At 52.2% G+C, this 10,931-nt stretch overlaps 1 protein-coding gene across 1 annotated transcript; it reads left to right on the top strand.

Moving 5' to 3' along the window:
- Positions 1 to 7,497: 7,497 nt before the first annotated feature.
- On the top strand, positions 7,498 to 10,931 carry Dlx2 (distal-less homeobox 2). The gene is made up of 3 exons (XM_003478612.5): positions 7,498 to 8,249; positions 8,731 to 8,915; positions 9,431 to 10,931. Exons 1-3 carry the CDS (start codon positions 7,853 to 7,855, stop codon positions 9,833 to 9,835), a joined length of 987 nt encoding a protein of 328 aa, XP_003478660.1. The 5' UTR covers positions 7,498 to 7,852; the 3' UTR covers positions 9,836 to 10,931.

Genomic DNA, 10,931 nt, shown 5'->3' with positions numbered 1-10,931 from the left:
AAACACAAGTTCCAAAAGGCAATAGTTTAAGTACAAGTTTATTTCCTGGCCAGACAACCTTCCAAGCAGGTATTGAAAACTCCCTTGGAGTTAATTCTTCTTATATGATTCTCATAGGGCCATGTCATCTACAAGGGAGGCTTGGAAAATGGTGGCTTAGCAGCACTCCCCAACAACCAGATTGTGGGAAACAGCACTTGATCTGTTCCACAAGTTCCACACTAATCCAAATGGCACTGACAACAGATTACATGCTAAATTGAGGAACAGAGTTAAATTAATCTTCTCAAAGTTACACAGGTAGCAAGTGGCCAAATTTGAGCCCAGAGTCCATACTTAATAGACAGGGAAAAACACAGAGTCCATACTTAATAGAATCCATACTTAATAGACACAGAGTCCATACTTAATAGATAGGGAAAAACACAGAAAAATGTTTTTCCAATTTTGAAGTAGCAGTGGCACCTATAATCATGATCTGAAGACTCAGTAGTCAATAAAAGAGAAATCAGAAGATGGTGGAGAGATGGAGAGGAGAGGAAAGGAGAGGAAAGGAAAGGAGAGGGGAGAGCAGGGGAGAGGAGAGGACAGACCCATATTTGGCTACACAAAACTTAAAATTTCTGAACTGAAGGTACAGCTCAGTGGCAGAGCTTACACTTAGCATGCACAAGAAAGGCTCTAGATTCAATCCCCAGCACCAAAATAAAATTTTAAAATACGTAAATCAGAAAAGAAAGTGAAAGAAAAGCAATTAATTAGTGAGATGGCTTGACTATCAGTACAATCAAAAACTAATCTCCACAATATATAGATTTCCTACAGTTCAATTTAAAAATGGAAAAATGAGCAGAAGACACAAACAGGCAATTCCACAGGAGAAAATCAAGTACCAAATGAAAAGATACTCAACTTCACTAGTAATAAAGACCATGCAAATTTGGGGGTTGGGGATTAAAAAAAAAAAAGACCATGCAAATTAGAATATGGCAATATCTTAAACTATTATAGTTGAAAAATTATTCAAGATTTCTAATATTCCTTCTTGGTGAGGGTGTTAGGAAACCAGCCTTTTCATGCAGTGTTAGTGTAACGATTTAGTGGATCTTTTAAAAAGAAGCTTAGTGGTAACTCTTACAATATTGGACCACAATTCAGTTAATACGAGTCTAATTTTCAGAAATAATTGGACGAAAAAAAAAAAAAAAAGAAAAAGAAATAATTGGACGTCTAGGAAAAGAGCTCCAAAAGATACTCACCATGTGTTGACTGTATATTGGAAATAATCTGAATGAAGAGGATAGTTACACAAATTATGGTACATTTCTCATTTAGTCTTTAAAGGGAAGGCATCTGCTCTGTAACTGCCTACATGGAAAGAAGAATTTTCTAAAATTTAAGTAAAAATGTAGGCCAGACAAGGCGATGCACACTACTAACCCCTGCTACACAGAAGGCTGAGGCAAGAGGATCGCAAGTTCAAAGCCAACCTGGGCAATCTAGAAAACACTGTCTCAAAACAAAATAAAATCGAGGTGTGATGGTATAATCCCAGCATTCAGGAGGCTGAGGCAGAAGGATCACAGCAAGTTGAAGGCTGCTTAAACTACATAGTGAGACCTTGTCTCAAACACCAAAATAGAAATTAATAAAATAAAAGGATTGGAAAGTTAGCTCAACAAAAATAAATAGATATAATAAAAATGTGGGCTATTTGATGTCATGTTTAGCAAACAAACATGTGTACATATACCTATGCATATATATATATTTTCAAAAGCAAAAGAAAGCCCTAGGAGGTCCTTTGTTATAAATATGCATACCTGTATATTCCCCTGGAATTGAACCCAGAGCCCCAAGCATTCTATTACTGAGCTGTACCATCAGCAGTACTCAGTATGTTTGATTTTCTTTCTTTCTTTCTTTTTTTTTTTTTTTTTTTTTTTTTTTTTGTCTTTTTCCTTTTTATCGGTACCAGGGATCGAACTCAGGACTGCCTGCTTGCGAGGCAGGCACTTATGCCGCTGAGCTAAATCCCCAGCCCCAGTATGTTTGATTTTCTGACAACCACTCTGTATCACTTTGTAAGTATTTAAAACAGCATTTCTTACTATTTCAAAAGGAGGCAGAAGCAACACACGGTGGCTTACTCCTGTAGCCTCAGCTACTTAAGAGGCTGAAGCTGCTTGAACCTACAAGTGTGAGACCAGCCTGGGCAACATAAGGAATTTCCATCTCAATCATTAATTCATAATTAAGGAAAATGTAAAAGGAGGCAGAGAGCGGGCGAAGCTCCCCAAAGTCAGCTCCCTGAGAGGAACTGACAGGGATCCGCCGCATGCCTCCCTGTTTCAGGCATCAGAAGCAGCCCAGGATATCACCAAGAAAGCCACCTGGAAGCTTGGCATGGCCCCGAGCCAGGGAGAGCACTGAGCCCAAGGCCAAGCCACAGGACAGCGCACCAGCCTAGCCAACGGTCAGGGCTGCAAGTACCCTGCCCTCCTGGGTCACCAGCCCCGGTCATCCACCATGACCCTGTCCACATTCCAGGCCTCCCCTGCTGGGGGAAGCGGTGGAGCTGGCAGCAGACCGGAGAGGGAACTGCAGTCCGCAGGCCGGATCCACGCGGGAGTCATCATGGCCCGCATTCTGCGCATGCAGACACCGAGGCACATGAAGCCGTTTTCTCAGAGTACCTGCAGGGGTTCAAGCCAGCAGGGTCTGGTTCCTTTGAGTCCTGTGGATCTGCACAACGCCTTAGTTGAGTGATGGGTACAAGATGAGCGTGGAGAGAAAGACTTCATCGGAGAAAGGAAGCGGGGCTCCCAGAGGTACTGAGTGCCGGGGCTGGGGACTTAGCTCAGCCACGTAAGCGCCTGCCTTGCAAGCAGGCAGTCGTGAGTTCGATCCCTGGTATCCTGGTATCGATTTAAAAAAAAAGAATTACCAGAGGTACTGAGTGCAGAGTCTGCTGTGGTGCTGGAGGCAGGGGGTACTCTGACCCCTGAGTAAACACACGGAACGCAGTGGGCCCCGCTGGGTCCAAGTCCTGGAAGGCAGGAGACGACGAAATCAGCTCAGAAAGTGCTAGAAGCAAGCCTTAGTGACACCCAGGCTGTGGTTTCCACTTGACAGGCAGCCGGAGCCCAGCAATGAGGGGCGGCGCGGAGCCCCCGGCCGGTTCCGGACCAGGTTCCGGCCCAGGTGGTGCTGGGCTCCCGTGCCCAGGAGTCCGCATGTGCAGGGGGGTCGGCGTCGGGGCTCAGGGACGACCTTTCAGGCCAGGCTGAGGCCGGCTGTAGGTGCCACCGACAGTGCAACGTGAACTTCCCGACGCCTGAGCAGCTGGGGCTTTGCTTGTTTGGTTTTGGTCTTTGGCGGGAGAAATGAAAGTTACTTCCTTCCATCCGCGTCGCTAGTCCTGGGAGGGGGCCACCGACATCCGGCAGGTTTTAGCCCTGGACGGAGAACGCGTCTCCCCGCGGCCACCGACGGCCACCGGGCCGAGCAGGGGGCGCGGAGCCGGGGGACCCTCGCCCGGTGCGGGGCGCTCTAGCTGGCTTTGCTTCAGCTTTCGCAAGCACAACTAAAATAGGCTTGGCGAGCATCGGTGAGGCCTGGCAGCTCTAGACGCGTGCCACCCTCGCCCACCTGCAGCAAGCTCCCAGGCGGGAACCTGCGGTGACGCTCGCGGCGGCTCTGGGTCACTTCCTGCGCGGTTCCGCGCCGCCTTGTGTCGGGGCCACTTCAGCTTCCAGTCCGCGCCTTGGGGTCCGAGTGCCTTGGAGATGCCAGCGCCCTGGCCCACTGTCACACAACACCCCATGCCAGGCCCGGGAAGGCGCCCCTGCCCAGTGGCTCAGACCGAGCTCCCGACTCCCCGCAAGTGATAAGCAAGAGGTGTCAGCCTTGGTCTGTGCCCCGGGGAGCCCTCTGTGTATCCCTTCCCAGAGCACGAGCTTGCGAACTATCCAAAGGGTCTTGTCGGAAGGCTGGATGCTCAGGGAGAGTTTAATAATGACATTCGCCACTGGAGGTCACGAACACCCCGTATCGGGGTAAGGGTGCAAGGCGGTAGAGCAGGGACCACTAGAGATGCCAGACACCGGCCAGGGTTCTCCTCACCTCTTTTGTTTTTTTAAGAGGTGAGGAAAACCCTGGGGACCTCAAGGAAACAGAACCCACCAGTATTCCTGGCTGGTTCAGTTGTGTCCTCTGGCAGGTCCAAGGAAGGGAAAGGATGTCAGAGGTCCTGTCCACTTAAGGGCCCAATGGGCTGCCGAGCCTGGGGCTGTGTTTGGGGTAAGCAGAGACAGCCACCGTAAAGGACCCTGGCTATACAAAAGGACAGGTGAGCGCTGTGCTGAGAAGCTGCAGACCAGCAGCCACAGAGATGATTGCAACATCAGTTATGGAAGAAAGGAAGAGTTGCGGCAGGCGTCCTCATAAAACCAAATCTGCCCTTCCAGAGTGGGGGGGGGACGGAGCCTAAAGGGATTGGAAAGCGCAGGTTCCTCAGTGCTGGGGGGAGGGGAACAAGGAGGACCATACAGAAACCAGCACTGCTTCTTGGACCAGCACCCTGGAAACTACCCAGAGTCCCCAAAGAGAGTGTCCTGTGGGAGATGCTGGACAGACAACAGCAGCTCATGTGTACCTCCTGAGAATGGGCTTGGCCTGGCCTCGAAGAAGGGACACCCAGCAGGTACCCCAGAAGGCCAGACACAGCCTCCTCCCAAGATCCTCCCTGCAGGCTTTGTATACAACAGAGGACCCCAGGGGACAAGCAATGGCCTCTCCTAGGCCAGAGGATTTGGACCCAGGCCAGCAGTGAGACAGTGAGCTGGAAGCAAGGTGCAGACTCAAGAGTCCTTCAAGGCTTCCAGTAAAGGTGCTTAGGATTTGTAACATGGCAGCAGAGAGCCACTGCTGCCTGGTGGGAGGGTGGAGGGAGCACCCTCCAGGGGCCTCAGTGTTCTGCAGCATGGAAATGGTGATTCCATCCATGCATGGTGTGAGAGCACTAGACTCCCAGTCCAGATGGGGAACAGGATCCAAAGCTGGAAAAGTCTCCGCAGGGAGGCTGAAACACACAGGCCAGAACCCAGACACTTCCCTCTCCAAGTAGGTGGTGGAAGAGTAAAAGAATGCTGGGGCTGAGAGAGGAAGCCAGGAAGGGGAAAGAGGATGCCCAAGGTGAGGAGCCTCCCCCAACTCCATCTAAACTCCCCTTAGATCAAGAAGGAGAAAAAAGAAAAAAAAAAAAAAAAAAAAAAAGGGCTGGGAATTTAGCTCAGTGGCAAAGAACCTGCCTTGAAAGCAGGCAGTGGTGAGTTTATCCCCCCCTCACCGATTAAAAAAAAAAAAAGGCCCAGTCTCTGCTCTGACCTGTAAACAAAAGGTGTCAGCTCTCTAAGGTATTGTCTCCTTGACTTTAGGCCAAAATAAGGAAATCATTTGGATATTTTGGTGCAGTAATCAAATAGTTTGGGCAAACTGAGATATATGTTTGAATTACCAGAATTAATACCTCATGACTATCTCAAGTCTCTGCTTGATTCTCCAAATGCAGTTGTGATTCATTCTCTTCCACATTCCCCCCACCATGCCTTGGTTCTCTTCTTCTGCACATCTTGTTTCCCAGTTAAAAGAGGAGCCAGGCCACATTTCATTCCAGAAATGTGCCATTTTCCAGATCTCCGCTGACCTGAACTCTAGGCTGTTAATGGGAATAAAATACAACCAACTTGTCCCCATCAAGAAGTCTGGAGGACAGGCCTGGGAGTGGAAGGAAAGGAACAGAGAGGAGACAAGACCATGGCAATTACATTCTTAAATTTTTGTCTATATTAAGTCAAACACCATGGTGACAAAGAGTTGGAACCTGAGGGACTATCAGGAGTTGAGCTGGGGCTCACAAAGCAGTATAGGCAGAGCACAGCTAAAGGTGGTGAGGTCTCCTGATGGCGATGCTGGTGGAGTTGGTGTTGAGCCCCAAGCCAAGCCTTTCTAGTAAGTTCACTCTCCCTTAACCAAAAGGAGGGCTAAGAAGTAAATCCAGGCGGACTTACCTGTCTCCTCATTCCGCTGTGCGAAGGCTGCAGTTGTAATTACACACTTGCTTTTTACAGGGAAGACCAAAGATCATATTTTTCAAAGTATCAACTTGTTTTCCATTAGGCAGTTGTTGTAACAAGTTCTTTCAGCGACATGTTATGTCTTTAGGAAAGGGTGCTTCAGGTGGCGCGCACTAGCACAATTTTGTGGCTTTTAATTACTATTTTGTTCTTTTAGGGGGTTTCAGAGGCTGGCGCCTGGGCGTGATTAGACCGTCTACCCCGCCCGCCGCAACCTCGCGTGTGGTCCACAAGGTGGCGCAATGAAGCAGTCGCTGCAGCGGGACGAACCAACTGTGGGGAGTCAGCACCGCGAGCGTCCATCACCGTGCAGAAGGTTTCCAACCACCGGCAGGTAGAGATACGAAAGTCCCCACCTAAATTAAAACAAACAAGGAGAAGGGAACAGATTGCAATGAGAGGGTGGAACAAGGTCCTAAAGTGTAAAATCCTACATTTCTTTATGTTTGTTGTTGTAATTTACCAAATAAGAGGTAACAAACCTAGTAGTTATAAATCTATAATCTCACCTAAATATTAATTCATTTCCTTTTTCGTAAAAAAATCGAAATTTAGTGATGTTAAAATGAACTTTTAAGGTCATCTGGTCTGTCTGGCCTATATTTCCACCCCTGGGAGGTGGCCCCATGGTCGCTCTCAGGTGTCAATCGCCCATCAGAAGTCATAATTACTCAGAGTTGCAGCGTGTTGGGAAAGTACAAGAAGTGATTTCAAATATATAATAATACCTTTGGGGTTATATAGCTTCTGTCTCGAGCAACACGGAAAAAACGTTCAAATATTAACCAATTAATTGTCGTAATATCCCTGTGGGTTGGTTAGGAAGCAAGTATTATTACACACAGTTTATGGATAATTTAAATCAATTGACTGTCAAGTGCATGAGTGGCTGACCAGAGTTAAGTGCCAGACACTTCCAGGAAATGCGCAGATACAGTTGGCTTTGCTCTCCGCATCGCTTTTCGTGATTCATGTGTTTGAAAATTGACCTCTGGCATACATGTGCAAAATCACTGGGATTAGTTTTTGCAGACTAGGATGAGAGACTCTATTTCTTCCTGTAGTACAAAACGCCAGTCTCTGTCTGCATACCTTCTGTCCTAATGAGAGCCAATCTGCACCCCCAGCCCCCACCCCGCAGCCGCACCCGCACCCCCACGCCAGCTCGCGCCGCTCTGCTCCCATTCAGTGCGGCCTGTGAGCACCCGCGGCCGCTGCAGCCTGAGTGCCCGCCATGTGACACCCGCCCCCTGGCCGCCGAGCGTCTCCCGAGCCCCACGGCAGGTCGCTTCGGATTGGCTGTTGCTAGGTGACGTCACCCGCGCTCACGTGACAAGTGTTAAATGCCCACCCTGCAGGAGCCGGCTTGGCAGACAATCGTAAAGCTGCTCCGGACCGCTCACCTGCTCCCGCCTCCTGCAGCCCCGACCCGTCCAGGTCATCCCTGCCCCCTCTATCTCCCGCCCCGCCCAAGCCTGCTCGGGCAGGGAGCAGAGAAGGCCGAGAGGATGCGACCCGCGGCGGCTGTCTGGAGCAGCGCACCGTGATCGCCTCCCCCGAGGAGGAGGCGCCTAGACCGTTGCCTCGTTTGTTGTTTTCCTCCCCCCACACACCCGTAATTACATTGGCTGCTGGAAGGGACCTGGAGAGACAGAGGAGGCGCCTGGCTTCTTCCTCACGCCCGCCACCCCTGCTCTTTCCCATCCCGGGCCAGGATGACTGGAGTCTTTGACAGTCTGGTGGCTGATATGCACTCAACCCAGATCACGGCCTCCAGCACTTACCACCAGCACCAGCAGCCCCCGAGCGGTGGTGGCGCCGGCCCCGGTGGCGGCAACGGCGGCAGCAGTCTGCACAAGCCCCAGGAGTCGCCGACCCTTCCAGTGTCCACGGCCACCGACAGCAGCTACTACACCAACCAGCAGCACCCCGCGGGAGGCGGCGGCGGGGGGGCCTCGCCCTACACGCACATGGGCTCCTACCAGTACCACGCCAGCGGCCTCAACAACGTCCCTTACTCCGCCAAGAGCAGCTACGACCTTGGCTACACGGCTGCCTACACCTCCTATGCGCCCTATGGGACCAGTTCGTCTCCAGCCAACAACGAGCCGGGTATGCACAATGCGGGAGTCCGGGTCCCAAACCGTGGGTCACTGGGCGGAGGGCTGCCCAGAGTCCTGGTCTTTCGCAGTGCCTGTCCTCTCCCCGGCCTGCTCCTGCCTTTTAATGCCTCCCAATCTCCAGTCTCCCGCGAGTGAGGGTGCGTCCCTCGGCGCTCAGCTGGGGCTGATCTAGCAGCTCCAAGGCAGGGTGGGCAAGCGGTGCACGCCTCCTGGTAACTGCATTTTCTCACTGCCTGACTCTTCTTTCTTTGCGGCGTGCACCCCATCTTCCTCTTCCCCAGAGGGTTCAGCGTGCGGATTTGGCTGCAGCTCCAGTCCCCACGTGGCAAAGTTGCGCCTGCAACCTGCACGCGCAACCTCTCCACGGACCGGCTTCCCGGCTCTTGCCAAGTTCCCGCCAAGCCCTTCCCGCAGGCAAGAACTGTAGGACCCCCGCGTTGCGCGGTAACCACAACTCCGTTTCCTTGCAGAGAAGGAAGACCTCGAGCCTGAAATCCGGATAGTGAACGGGAAGCCAAAGAAAGTTCGGAAACCCCGCACCATCTATTCCAGTTTCCAGCTGGCGGCTCTTCAACGGCGCTTCCAAAAGACTCAGTACCTGGCGCTGCCGGAGCGAGCCGAGCTGGCGGCGTCTCTAGGCCTCACCCAGACTCAGGTGGGGCTCCGACCCTGCGGGGACCAGGAGGGCACGCGGGCCTGGGTGGCCCCGGAAGCACGCGCGCGCATTCAGCACTTCTTTAAAATAATATATTTTAGGTAGTTTTTAGGAACTTGCAGGCCTGCACTTTGGGCAACCTGAACTTCTAGGCCCAAAGCTGCAAAATCCCCAAAGGGTCGCTGCGTGGGAGGGGAGGAAAGGGACTGAGGTGCGCAGAGATCCAGTACCACGTTGCCTTTTGACTCGGTCTCATTAAGTGGGCGAACTAACTGGCCCTCCTGACACTCTCCGCTGTCACCACTGTGCACAGACATCCGGGGTCACACACAGTCAGAACAAGAACCTCAGCCTTTTGAGGTCACTTCCCAATACCGCAGGAAGCTGCAGCGCGAGATCCGCTCCCCACCCGGTGGCTCAATGGCCACCTCTAGCCTGTGTGCTTCCTCTGCTACCTCCTCTCCCTGCCCCTACCCTGGTTCCTCCACTAAAGCTCCGGTCCTTTTTCCACATAGGTTAAAATCTGGTTTCAAAACCGCCGATCCAAATTCAAGAAGATGTGGAAGAGCGGCGAGATTCCCTCTGAGCAGCACCCTGGGGCCAGCGCTTCGCCACCTTGTGCCTCGCCACCTGTCTCGGCGCCAGCCTCCTGGGACTTCGGCGGGCCTCCGCGGATGGGGGGCGGCGGCGGCCCGGCCAGCGGAGGCAGCGGCGCGGGCAGCTCTGGCTCCAGCCCGAGCAGCGCGGCGTCGGCTTTTCTGGGCAACTACCCGTGGTACCACCAGGCCTCGGGTTCCGCCTCGCACCTGCAGGCCACCGCGCCACTGCTGCACCCTACGCAGACCCCGCAGCCTCACCACCATCATCACCATCACCACGGTGGAGGGGGTGCGCCCGTGAGCGCAGGGACGATTTTCTAACCCCCAGCCTGCGCCTCCAAGACTAAGCAAAAACCCGCGAGCGAGGCGCTCGCCCCCACCGCAGGGGGGGGGTCCTCCCTGCTCCCGTGGCTGCACCCAGCAGTGCGGGAGGGTGCAGTCTGGGACCGCCCGGCCCAGCAGCCGGAAACGGGACCCTCGCCCCGCGGGCTCTTCTCAGGAGAAGCGGACAGCTGCTCGGCGAAGGCCGTCACCAAGGCCGCATTTCTGACCTGAGCCTCGAGCCTCGGCCTCTTCGAGCTCCGCCTGGGACTCGCTCCCCGCCTGTCCCCGCCCGGCGAGGTCGTCAGGCGCCTCCGTCGCCTGGGGCCTCGAGCTGAGCCCGGAGAGGGACGCGGCCCCGCCCGCGAGGTTCCCGGGCTCTGAGACTCCTTTCTCTTCGCTCGCCCCCGGCTCAGCTCCGGCGCGCTTCGGTTATTGACCTCCCGGGGTCCCGCCAGCCCGCCCTCCCCCTCGTGCCCCCTTGACCCGGGGCCCCAAGGCTTTTTTTTTTCCTGCTCAGTTCCCAGACCTCGTCTCCCCCCTCCATCCTTCCCTGCCTTAGCGATCCCCAGGAGCACTCTTCCCCTCAGCTATCCTCATCCATCACAGTGGAGTTTTATTTTATTTTTATTTTTTTAAAAGTTTAGGTGCCTTTGCGGATGACCTCATTTTGATGTTGGGAAAAATGATTTTTAATATGTGGACACTGCAAAAAAATGTGTTTAAATTATCTTTTTTAAAATTTATTCAGGATTATTAGCCTGGACTCTGACACAGTTTGTAAATAAAGGTGTCTGTGAAGATTTTCCCACTGATTTATTTGTATAAAAATGCTCACCTTTTCAGACATTTTTGTAAACCCCCAGTTGTGAAAACTGCGGTTGAGCAGTGACCTCAGCAGCCCCTCCATTTTATTTTTCCCTTTGAAAAAATTTCTCAGTTAAATTAAGCTACTGATTTGAATTTATCTTATCCGAAAGTCTTTGTTCTTAAAATGCAAGGTATTTTGAGGTTATTTATTATGAAAACAACATGCTCTTAATGTTGATTTTACAATATGAAGAGATTATTTAAATAAATTATTGTTTTCATTGGA

This window comes from Cavia porcellus, unplaced genomic scaffold, assembly GCF_034190915.1.
Source record: "Cavia porcellus strain 051 isolate PalLab524CR breed Dunkin Hartley unplaced genomic scaffold, mCavPor4.1 scaffold_12, whole genome shotgun sequence".
Taxonomy (NCBI): Eukaryota; Metazoa; Chordata; class Mammalia; order Rodentia; family Caviidae; genus Cavia; species Cavia porcellus.
Note: the sequence above shows the minus strand (reverse complement) of the source record. Positions and strands in the feature narration are given on the sequence as shown.

What these genes read in the sequence shown, in the direction of transcription:
- Dlx2 (XM_003478612.5), top strand. Translation starts at nt 7,853, where the DNA reads ATGACTGGAGTCTTTGACAGTCTGGTGGCTGATATGCACTCAACCCAG. An exon ending in TCCAGCCAACAACGAGCCGG is followed by an intron (nt 8,250 to 8,730) that starts GTATGCACAATG and finishes GTTTCCTTGCAG; the next exon opens with AGAAGGAAGACCTCGAGCCT. An exon ending in TAGGCCTCACCCAGACTCAG is followed by an intron (nt 8,916 to 9,430) that starts GTGGGGCTCCGA and finishes TTTTCCACATAG; the next exon opens with GTTAAAATCTGGTTTCAAAA.